The sequence below is a fragment of the Mustela nivalis genome (assembly GCF_964662115.1).
Source record: "Mustela nivalis genome assembly, chromosome: 7".
NCBI classification, from domain to species: Eukaryota; Metazoa; Chordata; class Mammalia; order Carnivora; family Mustelidae; genus Mustela; species Mustela nivalis.
This window is the reverse complement of record NC_139026.1, coordinates 23,157,096-23,182,380: the sequence shown is the minus strand read 5'-3', so window position 1 is coordinate 23,182,380 and position 25,285 is coordinate 23,157,096. Positions and strand designations below refer to the sequence as shown.

At 39.6% G+C, this 25,285-nt stretch overlaps 1 protein-coding gene across 6 annotated transcripts in view; it reads left to right on the top strand.

The window, feature by feature from the left end:
• Positions 1–7,864, top strand: part of CFAP54 (cilia and flagella associated protein 54) — a 311,472-nt gene extending 303,608 nt beyond the window's left edge. For all 6 annotated transcript variants that reach the window (XM_082739254.1, XM_082739253.1, XM_082739250.1 and 3 more), the window contains one exon: positions 7,538–7,864. In XM_082739254.1, the coding sequence (XP_082595380.1) occupies positions 7,538–7,675 (138 nt within the window). In that variant the 3' untranslated portion in view covers positions 7,676–7,864. The remainder of the gene's footprint in view (positions 1–7,537) is intronic.
• Positions 7,865–25,285: the final 17,421 nt, after the last annotated feature.

Genomic DNA, 25,285 nt, shown 5'->3' with positions numbered 1-25,285 from the left:
AGCTTTAAAACTATCTTCCAAAAATAAAGACAATGATGTAAAGTGATATAATCACCCATAAGTACCATATCAGAATTTATACTCTTACATTTCCACCGAGAATGAGAAACAGGCATTAGTTTTGTAACACACTGAATAGAGGCATATTTCCATTAAATCCTCTCTCCAAGAAACTTTCCCTCTTCCCCCAAAGCCCTGATGATAAGCACTGAACCACTGGCCATGAACTTGCATCTAGCCTTTATGCCCCAAGCACTTCATTGTTGGTTGCATAACTCATCCTTCCTGTTCTGATTAGAGCTTTTGGTATTTTAAAGGGAATTTGCCCTGTTTGAGACCCTATATCAGTTCTTTATATGGTGAAAAACACCTTCCTGGAGAGAGGGAGAGAGCAGCTCTCTTCCTGCACAATAGGGTGTCACATTTCAAAGACTCTTTTCTCTGGGCCTTAGACTCTTGAGCAGTTAGAACAAGCCTAAGTACAGCCTAAACTTTTGCTTTTTTCTTGAGAATCTCTTTTGACCTTCCAGGATTGTTTTCTTAAATAGTTCCCTATAAAAAGCATATACCCATAATGGAGATATCACCGCCAGCTCCATCACTTTTCACCGAGGAGTGGCTCGGCTTGGCCTGGGAAGGGGCGTGAAGGGAGCTGGAATAGCTGCAAAGAGGAGGGGGTGTAGGAGGCCCCAAAGGCCCAGAGACACTCACTAGCTGAGCACCTCCCTAATTTACATACCAGATAGGACTGTTAGGTGTTTTTTCCCCCCATTACCAACAGATTCTGCAATTTGCTGACACCAGCTGGGCGTCTAAGCATTCAATTCAGTTCTAACACTACTACCCAGAGTTAGCCTAGACTCCACAGATGAAAGGCTTAACCCAAGGCTGCCCCCACTTCCAATGCCAGCTACCAATGAAGTGCCCAGGCTATCCACACTTGTGCTCCGCAGACTACAAATCTGAGAGTTCTCTTGACATCCCCTCCCATTCGATAATTCACTAGAATGAGTCACAGAACTCAGGAAAGCACTTTGATTGCAATTATTAGGATACAACTGAGGAACAAATAGAAGAGATGGAAAAGGGCAAGCTATGGGAGGTGGAAAGGGGCAGAGCTCCCATGCCCTCTCGGGGCTCCCCACCCTCTCAGCACATCAGTGTGTTCACCAACCAAGGAGTTCCTTGAAACCTGTGGTTATGGGGTTTCTGTGAAGATTTTATTACATGGCCCCGATTGATTAAATGGTTGGCTTCTGTGATCAAATTCAATCTCCAGCCCTGCTCCTTTTCCCAGAGATCAGGGCCTGGGGCTGAAAATTCCAACCCTCCAATCACATGGTTGGTTTTCCCGGTGACCATCTCCATCCTAAAGTTACCAGACCCCTTCCCTTCCATAGTTATCGTATAACCACACAAAGGAAAATTTTCAGCGGTTTTATGAGCTTTATGCCAGAATCTGGGGCAAAGACCAATTACTTGTTTTTTATTATACCACAGTGTAAACTATGAGCGTATCCTAAAATTGATTTTTCAACATACACCCGGTGGATGTAGTCCCCCTCAATATATCTTTCCTTAGAGAGGCACTCTCTATGTAGTCCAACAAAGAGGCCATTATTCAAAACATTTTTGGCATCTACTTAGATATAAGAAGAGAGACAGGGCCCCTAAATGTTGCTTAACTGTTTCTGGCCTGACTGAAACACTCAGTTTCCCGCGCATGTGGGACAATGGGCCTGCACAAGAATTGTCCTTTATTAAAAGGAACTCTGTTCCAGAGCTCAAGGAAATGCCATACACAGCCAAGGCTCGGTGGTCACACAGTGACCATAGCAGCGGTGATGGTGATGATTTAGGAAGAATCAATCCTATTTTTAGATCGTATGCTATTTGAACCAATTCTCAGTACAAATGCTTTCTCTCCCATATCCCATCTTTAATTTCTAATTTTCTTGTTCTCTGCAAGATGTCTTTATAATAATGTTATTTCTTTAAAATTTAATTTTAAAAGATTTCTACCATCTTACCAGGATGACCTTTTGACCTCGCATTATGTTAAAAAAAAAAAACCCTTTTTCTGTCATATTTAAAGTTTTATTAACACAAGATTAAAGTGCTGGAAAAGATAATTGTGTTCTCAGCAAAGTGTGAAATTTCCTGTGGTCTGGCAGAGTTGTATACAAGCCCTTCTCATCTTCTTAAGAGTTGGGTGCTGTATCTGTTAGATTGGGGAGATAATATCTATTACTGTTGGTGGTGGGATTCTCTTGATTATATGAAGTACAGTGAAGCCAAATCTCTCTAGTTCCCGCTCATCTAGAACTCCAACCGCGGGGTCACCAGTCATTCATAATTGATTCTTTAGTAAACTAGTATCATATTATCCTTCCTACTTTGGAATGCATGTTTTTCCTGTCTGAAAAAAAAAAAAACCCACAATAAATTATTAACTTCGAAGACTCAGGGGATGTGTTAAGATAGAACTATAACATGGTACAGAAACTTACATGTGAGAATGCTGGATAAAAACAGCATTTGTTTTCCTACTTTGAGGCTTTTAAACCTTTTTCCCCCCATGGATCTGGTTCTCTGTGTTTGAAAGTTCTTGAAAGGAGGCAAAGTTAAATCCATCCATATCACAAAGCCCATAGTTTCTGAAAACCCACTTACCAATTACAAGAGGAGGCAGACGTGATGGAGTAGTGGGAATTCAGCATTCTCCCTCCCTTTCTTCTGGGTCATTAACACGTGGAATCAACAAAAAGGCAACTGACACTGTGCTGACAGAGAAGCAAGAAAATTCCTCAATGTAGGTGCTCAATAAAAACTCACTGGATTGAGAAAAACCATAGATACTTTGAAGACTATATAATTTCCCTTTTAGTCAAGGAAAGTTATTGGAGCAAAAGAACAGAAGTAATAAAATCTTTCATTATGACAGAATCTAGTTTTCATGCAGAAACTCATATAAAATATAGCATTGGCAAATAACCTTTAACTCTCCAGTGACGTTCAGAACTCCCCCAGACAAACTCAAGTCCTGGCAGTGAACCCCTTCGATGCACCCCAACTTGATTATATTTTTTCCTTTCCTCTTATTTCCAACTTCTATTCTTTCCAAGCAGAACTATCTCCACTTCTCTAATACTGCCCCTTAAAACATAACCTACTTGAATTAATTCAGTCTGCTTACCTGCCAGGCTGTTTCCTTCCTTTCTCTCCACAGAGCCTTTTTTGAGCCACGAAAAGGAGCCAGGATTCCTTGGTAACTTATCCAGGACAATTCAGACTCACAGCTACTTACAAAAGACATAAAAGACTCCCCCATGATTATAGGATTGCCAATCCTTTCTCTATTGAATGGCAAAAAAGAAAAAAGAAAAGAAAAGAAAACAAGAAATTCAGTAATTTCACCTAAGTTTAACTTCACTTGAGAAATTCCATATGGAAGCCCATAAAATTTCCAAATATCAAAATGGGAAGAGGGTCCAGAGTGCCATAGAGCCTGTGTGAGGGAGCAAAAGACAGGAGTCAGGTGGGAGTGGGAGGAGAGGTTGCAGAGAGCAGGGGCTTTCCAGGATGGCTGTACTTGGTTGCGGGGGAGCTCGGAGGACTGCTGGGCAGCAGGGGGAGGCCGTACACAGAGTGGTTAGGAACGTGTTCTGAGGAGCCAGGAGTAAAGGTCCTGGCTCTGATATGTACTAGCTGAGAGAGTTTGGGTAAGTCACTGAAAGTCTCTGAGCCTCTGGGGTGCCTGGGTGGCCCAGTGGATTAAGCAACTAACTCTTGACTTTGGCTCAGGTCATGATCTCAGGGTCCAGAGATTGAGCCCCAGGTCAGGCTCCGCTCAACGGGGAGTCTGCTTAAGATTCTCTCCTCCCTCTGCCCCTCCTCATCCTCAAATAAATAAATCAATCTTTAAGCAAATTCTCTGAAGTTCATGGATGTATTCACATTATAAAACATTATGCGGGATTACTTTAAAGATTTTTATTTATTTATTTGTCAGAGAGAGGGAGGGAAAGAGAGTGAGCAAGCATAGGCAGACAGGGCGGCAGGCAGAGGCAGAAGCAGGCTCCCCGCCAAGCAAGGAGCCCCCCTTGATCCAAGGCCGCTGGGATTATGACCTGAGCCGAAGGCAGTTGCTCAACCAACTGAACTACCCAGGCGTCCCAATTTGGGCTTACTTTAAATGTCTAGGTATCAAGATTGAGCAGATACAAATCAAGAAACAAGTCTAAAGAAATACTTTACCTTTTAACTCTATCATTTTATTTGAAATCTTATAAATTCTAATTTGTAAATCTTGAACTCTCTGGGGAAAAAGATACAGCTCTGACTTCCTGAAGCTCATTCAGATTCTCATAATGTTTATAGCACTGATATACTTTGGGTGTGAAATAAATTTCACATTTTCACCCAACTTAACATTTTTAAAAACTGGACTCCATGTTTTTGATGACAGTGGCTTTTTAACTTTACTGTTTAATAAAATAAAATTTCATAAATTACCTGGAACATGTTTAGGTGGTTACCTTCTATTCCTAATTTAAGTAGAAGTTTTAGCAGTAACAGGACTCTGTAACACTTCTAGGAATCAATATTACTTTGAAATTTTTAGCTATTGCAGTGAGGCAAAATCAGTAACATAAATACTAAGAAATAACAAAATTATATTTTTTTGTAAATGATACAACTGCAAAACCAAAGTGTAAGCATTTTAAAAATGACTAGATTAAGAGACTCTGATAAAGTGGCGGATATAAAAATTAATAACTTTCTTTCTACTAAGAAAAACCATTTTTAAAAAAAAAGATTTTATTTTTAAGTAATCCCTGTACCCAGCATGGGGCTCAAACTCACAACCGTGAGATCAAGACTCAATATGCTTTACTAAGTGAGCCAGCCAGGTGTCCCAGGGATAATCATTTTAAATAGAAATTTTAAAACTTTAAAACATTCAAACTAACAGAACTATAAAATGCTTAGGAGTAAATGTAACAAAAATAGTAGAGGATGTAAGTTAAAAAAAAAAGAAAAGAATGAATTTTAGTAGTAGACACTTTTTTTTAAGATTTTATTTATTTATTTGACAGACAGAGATTATAAGTAGGCAGAGAGACAGGCAGAGAGATAAAGAGGGGGAAGCAGGCTCTCCACTGAGCAGAGAGCCCAATGCAGGGCTTGATCCCAGGACCTTGGGATCATGACCCGAGCTGAAGGCAGAGGCTTTAACCCACTGAGCCACTCAAGCTCCCAGTAGTAGACACTTTTACAAAGCCATTTTTAAAATAAACCTTTCCCTTTTCCATGAGTTGAAAAGTCAATTAATCATATGTTTATGACATCCAGTCATCATTTCTAATTAATACTGCATGGGGATTTTCAGCCAGTGAAGTAAAGGAAGAAAGGAAGGAATAAAATTCTTATTATTTACAGACAGAGAAAATCCAGAATAGTCTTCAGATACACTCTTAGAATGAGTAAGTGAATTTAGCAAAGTTGCTATATGCATATGAATGTAAAAGTAAACTTTATTTCTATACAGCAGGAAAAAATTATAAATGACAGATTTGAAAAGCTATCATTTACAGTCATATCAGAAAATTTACACAGAAATGCAAAGGACCTGGAATAGCCAAAATCATCCAAGAAAACAACAAAGCTAATGGAATTACACTTCTAGTTATCTAGTCTTATGAAAAAGCTGTAATAGCAGTGTGGGATTGGAGTAAGTATAGACATAGACCGATGGAACAAAATACAGTCCAGAAAGAGATCCATGCATATTCGGTCCCATGGCTTATGTCAGAGGGGACTTTGCAGTGCAGTGAGGAAAGAAAGTCTTTTCAACAAATAGATCTGGTTATCCATACATCCATATATTTCCTGTGGAAGTGTTAATTACTATAACTTATTTGGAAAGTAATCTGGCAAGAAACATTAAAATGTAAAATGTAAACACCCTTTGACTAAACCAAACCATCTTGGGGTATCAGCAGTATGGAAATAGAAGCATCTACACCCAAGGATGTATATGAATAAACAAACATGTACAAAAACTAGAAAGAACCTTTATGAGGAGTGATTGAACAAGACACGGCCATCTCATGCATTGTTACGTAGCCATTTTTGATGATGACAGTAATGCGTACCCTTTGTTATGTGTTCATTGTGTGCGAGGCACCATTCTGAGTATTTTATATGTATAAACTCATTCCATCTTGTAACAACAATATGTTGTAATAACAATTATAATACAATATTATTTCTATTTTATGGATGATGAGGTTAAAATTCAAGCAGGTCAAATACTTTACTCAAGCTCACCTAGCTGGTATGTGGTGAGGTCTGAATTTGAACCAAAACAGTCTCACTCCAGAACACACACTCTTAAACTCCATGTAGTTATTCTGCCTCCCTGAATTGATTAAAGAGGGATTTTCCTTACATATTGGTAATTGAAAAGGCAAATAATGGAAACCTAGTTATCCTATTTAAAAATAAAGAAAGAAAGAACGTAAAAGAAAGAAAGAACGAACCCATATGAATATACATTTGTGAGAGAATTTTAAAAGTCTTGGAAAGATGCCCCTCAAACTGGTAATACTACTTCAGGACTGAGTGAGAAAGGAGGACATTATAAACATGTACATGTTTTTCCACTTATTTATTATGTTAAGTTATAGAAAGCACTGGAATATTTTTGTCCTATTTTAATCCAGTGAAATGAAGAAAAAGAAATAAAAACTAGCCTCCATGTTTAGGTTCCCTGTGTTTTATTAAGAATAAAAGCTTCATTTAATAATTTGATAGGAAATTAATAAAACTTGTCTTCTAATTTCTTACCAGAATTTAGGCCCGCAAGCATCTCTAATCTGTTGTGGTCATTCTACGTGACATTTGCTCATTCATCTTCCAGAGTATCTAGATCTACATAAAGTAGGTCCCCAGGAAACGTGAAAGTTCCTTCCTGTTTATTACCTCTCCTTCCTGCTTCTCTCTCAGTGAAATAACCATTGCTATGATCATAAAGGCAATCTTATTTTTCATCTTTCCTTCTGTCCAAGTGACTTTGACTGCACTAGTTCTCAGCATGGTAATCCAGTGCCTCTCTCAGAGAGAGTGAGCAAGCACCAAACAGAACTTGCTTCACTGTGGCAAGACTGAAGCTCAAAGACAGGGACATCTGTCAACTGGGCAGCCTGTTACGGAAGAAAGCATTTTGTTAGGAATAGGGCCAAAGTCCTGCCATTAGAATCATATACAGTGATTATAGAGATGCAGATAGTCTGTATTTCTAAAATATCTGCTGTTTTATAGGCTAATCTATGAATCTTAATAGGATCTAGAATGACAAGTGTGACATTTCAGCCACGCAGAGATATGAAACTTTGTATTTTGCCTGAGGCAAGAGTTAAATATCTTTCATATAAAACCACTGTATGGAATTGGTATTTATATGTTTGAGAACTTTACTTCAGCCAACAGTTTAAAACGATGCATTTCATGAACACTTTCTGCTTTTTCTCAGGTCCCATTCGATATCTCGCTGCCATCTATATTCAATCTTGAGAGACTTTTTGACCTCGCGAATGGTTGTATTATATCGGGAGGAAGGCTCTTCAACTGGATGGTGTCCATCATTCCCCAATGTTCTTTACAGAACTAACCTTGTAAAGGATTTAACTGATAATGTTTTTCTTGGTTTGAATACTTTTTGGTCTTCTTATAACAAGCAAAATAAAATGGTTTCTTACATAAGCTAAACTTTCTCAAAAATTACAGTTTTGAGTGATGTCTTAAATTGTATCTGAATTAAATGACAATGCTGCAGCTTATTAAAACTGTCCTACAGAACTATTCATAGAAATATGTGTGTGTCCCGTGCAACTATTCCCATGTTTATATAGCTCACATGTACGTTGTCTTTAGATGTGTCCATGGAACGAGATTGGATTAAAACCGTGGTTCTCAGCTGGGCCCAACTTTGCCCCCAGGGAATATGAAACAACTGAAGAACTGTGATAGCTGTCACTGGGAGGACCGTGCTAGTGGCCTCCAGTAGGAAGCTGTGCTGCAGTGAAAGAGAAAGAGAAAAGAACAAAATATTTTCCATTGAATTCAGAAAAAGAAATTGCCTGATGACTATAACTTCATCTGAAATGAAGTTTGGGTCTTGCAGAGAAGCCATTAGGATAGTGACGGCTCTTACTCAGTGAGGGCTTCCGGATCCTTTGGCCAGAGAATGGAGTTTATAAATTTGTGGGAGAGAGAATGCTTTCAAGGGTTTTATGTTTCTCATGGGGAATGTTTAACTTATGGAAAGTTTAGCCACCAGGGGCAAAAAAGTACAGCAAATTACCTACGCATTTAATATTGGTGTAGAAACATAGCATTGCTGGTAACAAAAGCCTTTCAGGTCAAGTTGATATTAATTTCTAAGGAGTATATATGCATGCCTTCCATTAGTAGGTTTTTACTAACAGGGTGCTTTTTATTTTTATTTTAAATATTGGTGGATATAAAGGCATGTACTGTTTTATAGAACCCTAGAATAATGCTTGGCACATAGTAGAGGTCTGTAACACTTCTTGGATGGATGGATGGATGGATGGATGGATGGATGTGACCAGGCAAGATGGCACTGTGGGGGTATAAAAGGAGAGAAAGGGAAGGCATCACCACCACATCCACCATCACTACCAATACCATTACTGCCTTACCCTTCTGGAGCATTTACCATGCTAGACACTATATTATTATATATCTCACGTGCATCATCTCCTTCTGTCCTCATAAGAATTAAGACCATGATCCACATAGAATGACTGACCCCATGTTACTGATATGGAAACAAAAGCATAAGGCGATTAAATAATTTGCCCAATAATCGCAGTTAGAGGTAGAACCAAGATTTAAATCTAGTTCTGTCTGAATGGAGAATTTGAATTCTTCATTGCTACCTTGGTTTCCCCAGCTGTTGCACCCACCCCACTGCTCTGGGAAATTTGAAAGTCAAGGAAAAGGAAGACCTAGCTGAGCCTCCAGCTAAAATTGGAACACCTAGTGTCTGCTGTAGGAGCAGATTTTTTTAAATGACTTGCAGACCTGAGTGGATGCCCCCAAGAAAACAGGGCAGCAATACTGGGGGTGCAGTGTCCACTGTTATCCATGCCAGCGTACTTCTTCCTCTGGAGACGGGAGATCTTTTCCAACTACCGCAGATAATATTACAGCACATTTTTACTTCTTCTCCACTTTTGGTCACTTTCAGGTGCTGTTATTCTTAGGCATTGTTTTGACTGAGAGAAACACTGCCTAGAATTCACCACACCCTGCAGACACATTTGCCAATTTTAAGCCATGATTCCAGAAATTTCCCCATCTCTTCTAAAATAAGAACACTCGCTAGTTAACGCTGAAACTTTCTGTCCAAGGCAGTGAGGGAACGGTGAGCAAAGGTGCTGAAGTACAAACAAAAAGAAAATTCAAACCTACCAGGATGAAAGATGTGTTTATTTCCAGAAATGTCTTTCAGGTTTTGTTTTTTTTTTAAACCAAATTACACAATTTGCAGCTGCTTATTTTTTCATGTAATATACAGTATCTGCAAATGCTTTACAGCAGACACCTGCAATGTTCTCTATTTTAATTATAACAGAGAATGACAGGACGCAATCCGAAAGGGGAAGAAGAAGGGAAGCAAAAAGAGGGGAGGGAAGCAGGCAGCAAAAGAATAAGAGCCAGTGGCAGCAGCTAAGTGATGGGTAATAAAACCCTCGAGCTTCCCATATCTTTCTCCGTATCTCCAAGAAATTGCTTTAGAAATTGACCACCTGCCGGCTATTCAGAGGTTTACACGCCCTAGTCTCGGTTCACTTCCCGTGCGGGCGCTTTACACATTCCCCACCCCGGCTGACTTGTTCTCCGTCATTGAAATGCAGGGGGGAAATGGCATATTTCTGGAGAGGACTAGAAACTTGGTTTCTGTCTCTAGCCTGCATTGAGCTTCCGTCTCCTTCCGCGCATCATAGGGATCTCTCCATCCTAATTCAAATGACAGAGCGTCGAGCTCCCAGAACTCCTTGGGCACTGGCTGGCGCGCTGCTCATTGGGCTCTTAATACCGCCCTTCAGCGCAGAGGCTTGCGTTGTTGTATTTTCACAGTGCAGGCTTGAAACTGTGACTCCAGGATGTTACAAGTGTGTGAGTCCGCCCCAGAGTCCTTCGGCTTTCATTTAGCTTGAGACCGGATGCTTCATTGTTTGCTAAGGGATCTTGGAATGCACACGGTGTCCATAAAGCCGGGAAACCTAGGAGAAATATATATAATGTCATCAAGGCTAACTTCAATCTATGGAAATATAAATTTTAATAACTTAATATTATCTGTGTGCGCAGGATTGGACAAGCCCGTAGCTGTGGACTGGGGGAGAAAACAGTGGACCAGGAAGCCTGCACCTTTGAAGCACAGCACCTTTTCTCATTCTCTCATATTTGAAATGTTTGTGGTATATCCCCCACAGAAGCTTTGCCCACGTGCCCAAGGAAACTTGTGCAAAAATCTTCACTGATGCATTTGATTACAATAGCAAAAAACAAACCCCCCAAAACATACAAAAAACAAACCTATCTAATATCCCTCAGATGGAGACTAGATAAATTGTGGGGCACCTGGGTGGCTCAGTGAGTTAGGCCTCTGCCTTTGGCTCCGGTCATGGTTTCAGGGTCCTGGGATTGAGCCCCACATCGGGCTCTCTGTTCGGCAGAGAGCCTGCTTCCCCTCTCTCTCTGCCTGCCTCTCTGCCTACTTGTGATCTCTGTCTGTCAAATAAATAAATAAAATATTTTTTAGAAAAATAAATGATCATGTCGTCATGCAGTAGAAAAGTACACAGAAATTAGAAATGAATGTGTAACAGACTACAGCAGGATAATTGTAAATGAATTAGAGAGACATATTTATCTGGGTACACTTCAAAGGTAAGCTGAGTAAAAGAAAAGTGAAATGTTGCAGAAAACATATATGAAGACACCGTTTATATAAAAGTTACTAAAACAGGGGAAATGACCTAATATAGAGTACTCATGGGAGTGTAGGTATATACTAAAAACATTTTTCAATGCAGGTTCATGGGCAAGCCCAAGTTCAGGTTTGGAGTCATCTCTTGGATGAAGGAGAGGGAATGAGATCTAACAAGAAGGGCCAAGAAGTTTCATTTTACTTGTAAAATTATCTTTTTTAAGCTGAGGGGTTTGTTTTATTTGTCTCTACTTTTTGTATATGAGAGATAGTTCGTAAGTTAAAAGCAAGTTCATCATATACTGTTTTCATCTTGTTGGCTGCCTGCTTTCCTGTGGTTATTAGCTCACCTATCGGTAAGTAACTATTCATGTGAAGTGTGACTCGGGTTTCATTTTACAGCTGTAGTTCACATCTGGTTCCATTATTTGGGGTTTTAATAACCAAAAATCATTTTGAAACTAATGTCAAATTATATATGTGCTCGATTTTAGAAAACTCAATCTATGAAAATATTCATTTTTAATGTAAGATAGTAGAGCCTCAATATATGTTTAATTAAATTGAGGCAGATCCCCTATGCAATGCCTGCCAGTGTAAGTTTCCTAGTTATACTTTAAATTGTTTGATTTTCTAAAATTAGATATATGCAGAACTTTTTACATGACTGCTTGTTATGCAAAGTGAGGTTCATTTGTAAAATCCATCTACAATCCACAATTTCAATGTTTTTAAAAATACATTGAGGAAGAAGTTTCTCTTTATTGAAGACTCGTTTCCTATTTTTGCTTTACACTTCAGTGGAGCTTAAAGAGATGTCACTCTGACACTGGAATTTCCATAGCAACAGACTTTTTTTTTTTTTTTTTTTTTTAAATCAATACAGGCATGATTAAGAGGAAGGCTTTAGCGACAGCAGTTTTTTTTTTTTTTTTCATAATTAAATTCATTAGCTAAAACGCCGGGTTAAAAGGCGTAGGAATTTTATTACAACAAGGACATTTTTGGGTGCCTGGGTGGCTCAGTTGGTTAAGCAACTGCCTTCGGCTCAGTTCATGATCCCGGAGTCCTGGGATGAGTCCCACATCAGGCTCCCAGCTCCGTGGGGAGTCTGCTTCTCCCTCTGACCTTCTCCTGTTGTCTCATGTTCTCTCTCACTCTCTCTCAAATAAATAAATAAAATCTTAAATTAAGAAAGGACATTTTCAACTGGAGCTTTGGAAACAATACAAAATTAATTGATATTAAATTGCTTTTGCTCCTGTTTCATATTTACAAAACATTTATATGTTTTTGTATTTCGTCAGTTAGAATGAAACAGGTCTAAAAACCACATTCTGCCCGAGTGCAAATCAACTTGAGCCCTCCCTTAAAACTGTACACAATGTGAAAGAAAGCCGAGTAGATTTCTAAATAATTTGAAGATTTTCTAAGAGTTTTAGAACTGTCCTAATTGAATTCTCCCCCACAAGAGTCACAAGAATAACTTGAACTGATTTCTTTTCTCATCGTTGCAAAACCAATTCAGAATTAATATAGAGAATTTGTGAAATATTAAAAAGTACAAAGTAGAAAATAAAAAAGTTACCAGAAATCCACTGCTGCGAAACAATCAACCTTAACGTTTAAACATATGTCCTACGGCATATCTAATTGTCTCCCCTCATAGCCAGTGTTTTCACAATCTTAGACAGAAAAGTATTGAGATTTGAGGCAGCTATCCGTATTTCCTGAGGTGCAGCACAGATGCCTTTTCAGAGCATACTGGTTGGGAAAATGCTCGAATTGAGAGTGTTTAGACCTGGTCATCTGGATGAGATACAGTTAGAAAAGTCGGGATATAATTAGATCCAAAGGTATTGTCCAGAGTTCTATTTTCTTTCTTTCTTTTTTGTTTTTTTTTAAGATTTTATTTATTTACTTGACAGGCAGATCACAAGCAAGCAGAGAGGCAGGCAGAGAGAGAGAGGAGGAAGCAGGCTCCCTACTGAGCAGAGAGCCCGATGTGGGGGATGTAGGGCTCTATCCCAGGACCCTGGGATCATGACCTGAGCTGAAGGCAGAGGCTTTAATCCACTGAGCCACCCAGGTGCCCCCAGAGTTCTATTTTCTAATAATGAAGTATATGGTAATGATCTATAGGAAGGAAAAAATATATTTATCAAATCTTTGTTTTGCCCTTTGGAGGCTGGTCATTTAAATTTCCTTCTTATGAGGCACCTGGGTGGCTCAGTCAGTTAAGTGTCTGCCTTGGGTCTGGGTGGTGATCCTGGGGTTCTAGGATTGAGCCCTGCACCAGGTTCCCTGCTCAGCAGGAAGCCTGCTTCTTTCTCCCTCTTCCTCTGCTGTTCCCCCTGCTTTTGATCTCTCTCTCTCTGTCAAATAAATACATCTTTAAGAAAAAAAAAAATCTCCTTCATAAATAACTAGCATTTCCCTTGAAAACTTAGCTCATTTGTTCATGCACATATTTATTCATTTGATGGATTTCATTAATTATTTTGTGCCTTTGCTTTTTGGCAAGAATGTCCTTTCTCACTTTTCATTTAGAAAATACCTATTGCCCACTATGTGCCAGAGACTATACGTGAAGAATACCACTTACTGCCTTCCTTCAAATAGAGTCACACCTAATGATAGTAGCTTTTCATCCTAGATTCAGCCTAGGCACCTCCCCTATCTCAGACCTGTGTTTCTTGCTGCCCCCTAACGCCTCCACATACCACACACATTGTCACATGCGACCCACTCTTTCACCCATGCGTATTTGCACCTGTCCTGCCCTGTCCTTGAGGTCAGAGAGCAAGGTAGGTGGATTGCAAGGAAACCAATGAGTTTACTTCCCTATTTTTTAATGGAAGTTCCTCATTAAATTTTTTTTTAGATGATACAAAAAATGGTAAAGTTTATTTTACTTGTCTATTTCCATATGTGTCCTATATATCCATCAGAAATATAGAATGTATTATATATTTATTTATTTTAAATTATTATTATTTTTTTTAATTTTTTTTATTAAATTGATTTATTTATTTTCAGAAAAACAGTATTCATTACTTTTTTCACCACACCCAGTGCTCCATGCAATCCGTGCCCTCTATAATACTCACCACCTGGTACCCCAACCTCCCACCCCCCGCCACTTCAAACCTCTCAGATTGTCTTTCAGAGTCCATAGTCCCTCATTAAATTTTTTTTTTTTAAAGATTTTATTTATTTATTTGAAAGACGGAGATCACAAGTAGGCAGAGAGGCAGGCAGAGAGAGTGAGAGAGGGAAGCAGGCTTCCTGCGGAGCAGGGAGCCTGATGCGGGGCTCGATCCCAGGACCCTGAGATCATGACCCGAGCCAAAGGCAGCAGCCCAAACCACTGAGCCACCCAGGCGCCCCCCCTCATTAAATTTTGATTCGCATTTCTTTGACAACTGAAGTGGCATGGTTCTTAATTTCTTATTTGCTCATCACATTTTTTTTTCTACTTCCATGCCTCTTCTCTTTCATTTCCCTCACTCAGCTTTTTACTGTATGTCCATCTATTTTGTTGTAGTTATTGTCAATTTCCAAGATCCCTTGATGCCCAGGCTATTAACCCTTTCCATATAATTTGTGATATCGTTTTCAGGTTTTCATCTGGCTCTCTCAACTTTCATTTACAGTTCAGCGGTCTTTATTTTGGAAACTATGGTCATCAAACCCTGATCATTTAGTCATTTTATCTTCAGACCTACTCAGAAAGGATGAAGAGACCTTACAAGTAGGTATGCAATACAAAGCTAAGATTAAAGCCAGATAAGAAAAAGGAGGCAAAGAAAACAAATAAAGATAGAACACAGATATCCTCTTACTTATGATGAAGCCAAGAGTTGAATTAATTTCTTGGGGGGAAAAAAGATGATATTGCAACCTTTACACTCACTCGGGGTCAGCCAGAGTTGCGGCTGCGTGCTTTCCAGCAGCACGCTTAGATAAGCCTGTGCAGTGCATCACAACATCAACAGTGTTGTGAGGGCAAAACAGACCTTGTACTTGGAAGCCCTGCTATTCCCAGTACTAATTCCAGAGAACAGTTTTTCCTGTGGGGGCTCCTGAGATTATATTTTAAATGAACTCTTTCTTCGACAGCAGCCTACAGTGAAATGCAGCCCATTTCATAGATCATCTCAAAGATGGTAGACTTCCAAGGGTTGTTTTTTGCAGGCTTTCGGGAATTTTTCTATTCTTTCTTTTCTTTTTTTTTTTCCCAAAACAATATCCACTTCTGATTTGTCTGTTTAAAACAATTTGGGAGGCATGTAGCAAAAGACAGGTATCAGGAAAAGGGATATTTTTATTGGTCTTAGAAACAGTTTCAGGAAAAAAACTTAAATGTGGCTTTTCTCTTAGAGCAATGTAATTGGTAAAAAATACTTTTCCAATGCATTTAGGGTGGCATGGGAAAACACACCAAAATGGCTATTTTTCAAAACTTGGAAGACCGATGCTTTGACTTGCTTGAAGTAAGTAAGTTGCTTTATCAATCTCAGCATTGTGTTGGAAATGAACGCAATATACAGCGAGCACCGCGGCAGTTCAGGCAAAACCACAATATACAGTTCTGCTCCAGGTGCTGTAAGTGAAATTCAGAAGTTGAGAAAAGAGAAAAGATTCTGTGAGAGCTAAGTATACATGACAATACCATCTTGTATGGACATTTTCTGGATTCCTGACTGAGGGAAGATAATTTTTTCTGACATGAAAATATGCTTGGTAGATTGGAGATTATAATTTTTATAGGATAATGGATTCGTTGGTTTCAAAGAACCATATAAAGTGTATTTGGTTCAGTCCTCTGCTGTAAACTTAAAACCCCTCTGAACTCTCTTCTGTCAGGGAAAGGCCACACTGAAGGGCAGTACATACTTGAATAGCACCACCGTGCAGTGACTAAGACAGTTAGCGATGACATCGGACCACATGGGCTGGAGTCCTGGTTTTCCTATTGACCGCCTACAGAGACTTGGGTACATTTCTTAACCTCCATGCTCTTCATCTTCCTCATCCATATGTTGGGGAGGGATAAAGCACCTGGAACAGTGGCTAACAGGTCCTGGATCTGCAGGGCAGCTACCTCTTACTTTAAGTCAACTTACATTATCACAGGTACCTTTCAGGAAAGTTCAGTTCTGCCTAGAAAGACCAGAGAATAGAATTTTATTTATTTATCTATTTATTTATTTATTCAGAATAAGAGGTATTTACTTTTGGTTACTAGCAGAGTAGCTTTCATTGAACGACCATCTGAACATAACAGTTTTGAACTTTAGACTACGAAGAAGTGTAAATAATTATAAAATCAGAATTCAAATAACTATTTGAAGCCCTGGGGGATGGCTGAAGCTATGCAGAAATTGAGGAGGACATGATCCTTGAGAGAAAGAGGAAAAAACTACGTAAGATCCACATTTATTTATTTTTGAAAGCATTTATTTATTTATTTTTGAGGTAGAGAGGGAGAGACAGCATGAACGCAGGGGGAGGGGCTGAGGGAGAGGGAGAATCTCAAGCAGACTCCCTGCTGAGCTTGGAGCCCGTTGCAGGGCTCCATCTCAAGACCCTGAGATCATGACCTGAGCTGCAATCAAGAGTTGGATGCTTAACTAACTGAGCCATCCAGGTGCTCCAAGATTCACATTTGAATTGCTTTTTCCTTGAGGGTACTCCTCATCTTATAAATTACATGAGGGATAGAGCTCAGTTAGGAAGAAGCAGATGGATGGGACTGAGGATTCACAAGGCAGAGTCAGAGATTGAGGAAGGATGTTTCAGAAAATTGGGAGACAGAGTGGGGAGCTCCAGAATCTGCACAAATTCCCGTCAAATTGTTGGTTTCCACTTGCACATAATCAGACCCCAGGGAATCTGATGGAAAATAACAGCTGGAAGTTTAAAAGAGTCAAACAGGGGTGCCTTGGTGGCTCAGTTGTTAAGTCTCTGCCTTTGGCTCAGGTCATAATCCCAGGGTCCTGGGATCGAGCACCACATGGAGCTCCCAGCTTGGCGGAAAGCCTGCTTCTCCCTCTGCCTGCGCCTTCCCCTGCTTGTGTTCCCTCACTCACTGTCTCTCTGTCAAAGAAATAAATAAAATCTTTAAAAGAGCCAATCAGAGGTTTCAGCAGGTGCCTGGTGCTGGAGAGACAAGTTTGGAATTTAAGTCCAGCTAAGTAAAAGGGACATATTAAATTCTTTGTTCCTTTCACTGAAACCCTTAGAGGGCCATGCCTTAGGAAGGTGAATCCCAGGACTAAGAATGACAACTGAGGCCTCAGGGCAAAACAAGTTCAACCCATCAAAGACCCACAAGATGAAGGTAATTTGTCAGTAGTTTAATGGCACTAGAACAAAACTCAATATTCTTCAGAGGAAGATACTGTGGGAAAATGTGCCCACAATCAAGGGGGAAAATAGTCAAACAGATCTTTGAAAGTCCTAGATGTTAGAAATTGCAGATGAAGGCTTTAAAATAACTATGTTACACACCTAAAGGAATCTATTAGGAAGATTTATCTAATGGGTAAAGAGATGGGGAATATCAAGAAAAATATGGAAACCATAAAAAAAGAACCAGATGGAAATCCTAGAACTGAAAACTGTAATATCTGAAATTTTAAAATTTACTAGATAAACTTAATATCCAATCAGTCACCACAGAAGGAAAAATAGACAGTATACTTATAGAATGGAAACCATCAAGGCCAGACCACAACTCTGACCCTCAGAAATGATATCTGCTTTTTAAAAAAGAACCTGTACCCAAGCAAATCATATTCAGACTTCTGAAAACCAAAGATGGGAAAAAATATTAAGTCATCTGGAAGAAAAAGATGTAACATACTAAGAAAAGGGACAATGATTAATAAAGACTGACGTCTCATCAGAAATATGGAAAACGAAAGATAATGGACAGACCTAAAACTCTCAATGACTTATATTTGACTTACATTCAACAATATCATTAATTACCCTAATTGTAAATGGACCCACACTTCTAGTTAAAAGTGTGTGTCCATTTTAAATAAAAACACTGACAGGTTGAAAATAAAAGGATGGAGAAATATATACCATATGAACAATGAACATAAGAGATCCTGCGTGATTATATTAACATCGAGATAGATTTCAAGATAGGGATTGCTGCCAGAGGTAAAATGAAACCTTTCATAATGATACAAACATCAATTCATTAAGATCATGTAGCAACCCTAAGTATATATGCATCTAATGATAATAAATGTTAATTTTCATAACATCCTGTACACTTATTCCCTTTAAGGAGACTTGCCTTGATTAGGAGGATATTTCAGTCTTTTGGAGCAGGTGGTGTCTGTGAGCCACAGAAGTAGGCTGGTTTTGATGCTTCAGAGAAGCAGGTAAAAAGGCTTTACTTGAGACAAGGAAATAGAATCACCAATCTTCCCACTTCACTCAGGACCAAGATGCTTTATGGGACATGGGGGTATGCAAAAACCAGGATGATACCCAAATTAAGGCAGTCCTAGGCAAACTGGGATGGTTGCTCATCATACAAACAAAAGAATTAATTTTTTTGGAAATAGTGGAATAAGAGAGTGAAGAAAGGAGAACAGAATGGAGAGCCAGGAGATGGTAGGAGGTTGTAGAGTAGTTAAAATGAGTCCTTTCTTTTAATGATCCCTCAAACCCTAAGTAAAATTAGTAAACTCAGAGGATGACAGGTTCAGAGTGTGTGTGTAGGTTTGGGAAACTTGTGATGAGGTAGAATGGGAGAAAAACAGTATATGTCATGGACATGGACTTCATGGAGCAAGGACCATGAGTATTATGGCCTGAAGGTTTGTATCCCCATTCCCCCCAAGTCATATGTTAAAATCCTAACCCCCAATTTGATGGTACTTAGAAATGAGGTCTTTGGAATATAATTAGGTTTAGATGAGGTCTTGAGGGTGGAGCTCTCATGATGGATTAATGCCCTTATAAGAAGACAACAGAGAGCTAACTGTCTCTCTGCTATGAAAGGATATGTTAAGAAGGCAGCCATCTTTAAACCAGGAAGAGAGCTCTCACCAGTGACTGAATTGGCTGGCACCATGATTTTGGACTTTCCCACCTCCGGAACTATGAGAAATAAATACTTGTTGTTTAAGCCACCCAGTCTATGATATTCTATTTTAGCAACCAAGACCATAAGTCTTTAGGAATTTGTAGAAATCATGAGGATGACCTTGGACTCGTAGAGGCTATGAAATGGGAGATTTGAATCAAGTTGACATATATTAAGGGCAAAAAGGATATTATGATTTACATCTGGATCTCATAACTATATTAGTTAAACATTTTTTGGTAGTGGATAATAGAAAATCTATCCAACGAGATCCGACAATAAAGGGCATTTATTCACTCATTAATTGAAAACGGCAATGGTAAAGTGAGCTTCAGGTTTGATTCAGTCTGGGAGTGTCACAATCACTTGTGGGCTCTGGTTCCATTTCTAGCCAAATATCTTAGCAACCCTCCTCCCTGCCACCTTTCATATTCAAACTGGTTTCCCTTGTAGTGGCAACACTGGCATAGCAGTTCCGGAACTCCTGTTCTCACATGACACCATAAGCCAGCAAACTTGGACTGTAAAGAGCAAGATAGTAAATATTTTAGTCTGTGTGTCTCTGTTGCAGCCAGTCAACTCTGCTATTGTAGTGCAAAAGCAATCATAGACAATATGTGAACAAATGTGCATGGCTGAGTTCCAATAGAACTTTAATTATCAATTTAAATTTCATATAATGTTCATGCATTATGAAATGCTCTTCTCCTTTAGATTATTTTTTCCCTAACCATTCAAAAATGTGAAACAATTCTTAGCTCAAAGACTGAACAAAAATAGTCAGAGGGCCTTTCAACTACACATCATAGTTTGCTAACCTTTTACTTAAGATTGACCAGTTTTAAGCAAAAACTCTCCTTCCTTACATGTGCTCCCTTTTCTCTTCTCCATTACTCTCACTCAAGATGACCATCTCTGTACCCGTTATGTGTTAAAATCTTCCAAATTTTCATCTCCAACCTAGATTGCTTCCCTATCTCCAAAGTCCTATAACCACCTGTCTGCTTGACCTCTCCATTTAAAGGTTTAATAGCATTTTAAATTTAATGTAATCTAAACCTTCTAAGGAACTCTGCTTCCATAAAAATAGGCTGATATAAGCATTTGGGTGCACAATGTCCACAATTGCCAAACTATGGAAAGAACCTAGATGTCCATCAACAGATGACTGGATGAAGAAGATGTGTTATGTATAGACAATGGAATATTATACAGCCATCAAAAGAAAGGAAATCTTGCCATTTGCAACAATGTGGATGAAACTAGAGGGTATTATGCTGAGCAAAATAAGTCAATCAGAGAAAGACAATTATCATATGATCTCCCTGATATGAGGAATTTGAGAGGCAATGTGGGGGTTTAGTGGGGGAGGGAAGGTAAAAAATAAAACAAGACTCGATCAGGAGGGAGACAATCCATAAGAGACTCTTAATCTCACAAAACAAACTGAGGGTTGCTTGGGGGAGTGGGGTAGGGAGACGGTGGTTGGGTTATGGACATTGGGGAGGGTATGTGCTATGGTGAGTGCTGTGAAGTGTATAAACCTGATGATTCACAGACCTATACCCCTGGGGCAAATAATACATTATATGTTAATCAAAATAATAATTTTAAAAAGTTGGCTGAGCTCCACAGCAGGCTGAGCTGCCGTGGCATTTCCATGGAATTGACCCCAATGCCACAGGATGATTCTTCAGCATTCCCTTATATTTCTGACATGCTTATGGTGAAAAGGAAATATTCTGATTACTCTTTTCCTCCTTGAGGGATGAATAAAACTGAGAAATAAGTCAAGAATGTGACATCAGACACAGGAAAGTTTCAGCAATATCTGTCAACTTTTAGAGATTTGGTGAGAAGAAAGTCATGGTTCAGTATCTTATTTGCACAGAAGGCACTAGGTGTGACTTGGAATTCACCCCATGTGATCATTGCGATGTATCCATATTCTCCTGGTAGTGTTTTGGATTTTTCTCTTGCTCATCTGGGCTCTTGCAGCCTCAAGGGTGTTTTAGCTTCCACTGGGGGCAGTTAAAGTACTTCTTTCCTATTACTTGCAGATCTGTATATCTCTTCAGCTTGACTCAGTTTGTCCAACTGATTCATTTCCTTATCAACTTTCTCTGGCCTCTCCACTTTCTCCTGGGTTTTGAAAAGTACTATTTTTTAAAAGACTTTATTTATTTATTTATTTGTTTATTTTTATTTATTTGACAGACAAAGATCACAAGTAGGCAGAGAGGCAGGCAGAGAGAGAGGAGGAAGCAGGCTCCCCGCTGAGCAGAGAGCCCGATGCGGGGCTCGATCCCAGGACCCTGGGATCATGACCTGAGCCGAAGGCAGAGGCTTTAACACACTGAGCCGCCCAGGTGCCCCAAAGTACTCTTTTTCAAAAATAAAAATGATGTGTGTGTGTCCTCAGTCTTTCATTTATTCAATACACATCTTTTGATTATTGTTGAACACTGGACACAATTCCAGACTCTGAATATATAGATATCTGGAAGCTGTGGCCCACCCTTGAGATGCTCATAGTCCACTAAGAACAACAGAAATGTAAACTTACAACTTATGATACAGCAGTGTAGGTGTTGGAATGAAACCTGAACAAAATGCGTAGGAAGAGAAGGAAATAGCCAGTGTTCACAGAGATGATGCAGTTACTATGCCAGGAAAAGAAAGAACAAAAGAGGGAAGGAAAGCAAAAATGAGAGTTCCAAGCCCAAGATATTGTCAGTTGAGCCACAAGAATGATTACTTCCGGAAAGAGGAAGAATTGAGAAGATGTATTAGGTATATGAAATGCTTAATGAGACCATAAATGAGGAGAATTGCTTCTTACAGCATATGAGGAGATAATTTTTATCAGATAATGAAATTGTTTTCAGTCTTCAGAATGAAAATGAATCCCTTGCTAATGCAAATCAAGCTAATAAAGGGAGTGAGAGAGAATGTCGGAATTACACTTGGCTAGCGGTAGGCAGAAACCAACCTAAATAGTCTTAAAAAAAAAAAGGAAAGATAATGAAGTAATCAAAATAATTGCTTAATAGGGAATGTGAAAGATCTGCAGTGCTAAACTATAAATGTACATTTTCAAGAAAAATGAGGTGACCTTAAGGAACAGATTAGAAACCCAAACTCACGCCGGGTAGAAGCCATGCTTTTCATTAGCAAAGCTCAAGATTAATTAAATCTGGGGAAGCTTTTTGAAATCCACAAGTGTGAGCTACATTAGACTACAGTACAATTGGTATATTGTATCATAATTAATGATTAGCATGGACTTCTTTATTAAATGTATTCTGGCGCAGTTCGTGTGACAGATGTGAAATGAAGAGGACAGAAATGTGTTATTTAAAACCAGAACGGAGTTTTGCAGCACCTGCTTTCAGAAGTGGGTGGAGTCATCGTTTATCTAGCAGACAAACATACTGTTCTCTTCCACCCTGGAACCTGCCTTGAGACCCACCCAGGCATGATGGAGGCACCATGCCCTCTCACTAACTCTGTAGGGAATGAGGGAAGGGGGTGGACAGTGATGGCTTATCAATGACCTTTCAGTCACTTCTGAATCAGATCTCTTACTTCAGCTATCTCATCTCAGAGACCAGTAGCAGAATTTAGTGTTCCTCAGGATGGAAGCTCTGGAGAAAATGGTCCGTTGCTTACAGAGCATGTTGACTATAGGTAATTGGAATTCCTGAGCAAGTAGGATGCAGTGGTCTAAGTTGTTTTACAGGAAAAAGTAAAGGGAAATGAATTCCTTAGGGACCCCAGTGGAAAGGAGAAAGAAGAAAAGGAAGAGTCCTGGGGGGAAGAGGGTGAGAAGTAACAGGGTGACATAAACCATTTTCCTCTGCTCCACACACAGATGCCTCCTCTGAGAGACAGACATTAAGGGGAAATCAAAAGAAGGCTGCTCCATGTCTAGGGTGCACGAGGGAAGACAATCCACAAGCTGACCTAACTCAGAAATGTAGGAAATTGGAATCAAAGGTGGCATAAAAATATAAACTCCATTCAGATCCCTGAAAGTCAGAATTATACAGAGCTTGCAGAAACCAACCTAGAGAGTCTGGGGTGAGGGTGCGTGGTAGGTACAGCCTTCCAACTTCAGAATTCTGCAGGCAGGGAGCATACACTACATGCACAATTATAGCCCCAAACTCAAGGGACATAAATCCTTCTTCCTAAAAGCTTTGCCTGCTCCTGGTGGCCCCAGATTAAGCTGACAGGTGACTGCAGTCTTCTACTGCAGGCATGCAAATCTCTACCATGTTTCTCTCTAGAACCACTCCACCCCAACTCCATTTTGCAGCAAAGAACACTCTCTTTCATTCCCCCATCATCTTCCTGATGGTGCATGAAGCATGCCTTAACTTCGTGCTCCATCAGGAGAGAGGAGAAAGGCCATAGCACTCTCCCCTCCCCAGACATTCTCTTTCTAAACGAACTCCCGCTTGTTTATGTAACTTAGCTAGGGTAGGGGAAGTGTGTGTGTGCTTGTGTGTGTGTGTGTGTGTGGTGGCGGGTGTGGGGGTGGGAGGGGGGATGCAAGGTCATGTTTTGCATCTCTTCCAGGCAAGTCCTGGAAAGGGATGGCTGGAAGCTTCCTCAGCAATCTTTAGAATGTGAGAGGATTTATTAGCCATTGACCTCATCTTTAAGGTTTAGGGAAATTCTAAAAATAAAAGAAAAGATCCATTACGCATCTTTTTATAAGTTTACCTTTCACAACCACTAAAAGAGGTTTTATGTATGTATGTATATATGTATGTATGTATGTATGTATGATGTTTTTAATTGAGACTTATTTTAAAGATAGAGAATCTTAGGGATAAAAGCATCCACAGTTCATTTCATAGCCTTGGAAGTATCAATGGCAGACAGCAGGGGTTTTATTTCTCTCTATTTAGCTTTCTTTGTTGTGTTCCTTCAGAGGAACATGAACAAGACAGATATGGCCCCTGCCTCCTTAGAGCTTACACTATCAGGAAATATGCAGTTACAATACAGTATAATCATGCTTTGATAAAGGAATCACAGAGCAAAGACCAGGAGCCCCTAACATGGGATGAAAGATGAGTATGATTTTGAAGGCAGCCTTCCCAGTAGACTTGCCTTGACTCTTGTGTCAACACAGATGTCAGCTGCCACTTCAGATTCTCTCAGCCCCCTACACTGGGCTGAGCTGCAACACCAAGAACCCAACACCCAGTGGTCCTGGCCTCCATCTTGGTATCTACCACTCAACTAGAGATTGCCACTCCTTGTGCACCACTCAGATCTGCTGAGAGGGACAGAAGCAATGGATGACTCCAGCTTCTGTCCTTTGAATCCACTGTGTTGGGGCTGATGCCCCAATTCCCAGGTTGCTCTCTGCCAGAGACTAAGTGACAAAGGGATCCTAAGGCAGGCCCTTTCCCGTACAACACAGGACTTCTACAATAGGCAGCTTTGGCTCTAGGATTCCCTATCAGTCTGACTAGAACTATCTTTCTTTTCTTTTCTTCTTTTTCTCCAAGCCCCATCCTCTGCAACCACTGATTTTTTTTGTTTTCCTCACCATAGCAGGTACCCTCCCCAGCATCTCCCAGCCAGCCACCCCAACCCTCCCACCCCCTCCCCCAGCAACCCTGTTTGTATCCTGAGATTAAGAGTCTCTTATGGTTTGTCTCCCACACAATCTTATCTTGTTTCATTTTTACCCTCCCTTCCTCCCAGGACCCCTGGCACTGCCTCTCAAATTCCTCATATCAGAGAGATAATATGATAATCATTTTTCTCTGATTGACTTATTTCACTTAGCATAATAACCTCTAGTTCCATCCACATTGTTGCAAATGGCAAGATTTTGGTATTTTTTTTTTTTCAGATGGCTGCATAGTATTCCACTATATATATATATATATATATATATATATATATATATATATATATATCACATCTTCTTTATCCATTCATATGTTGATGGACATCTATGCTCTTTCTATAGTTTGACTATTGTAGACATTGCTGCTATAAATATTCGGGTGCATGTGCCCCTTTGGATCACTACGTTTGTATCTTTAGGGTAAATATCCAGTAGCTATTGTTGGGTCATAGGGTAGCTCTATTTTCAACTTTTTGAGGAAACT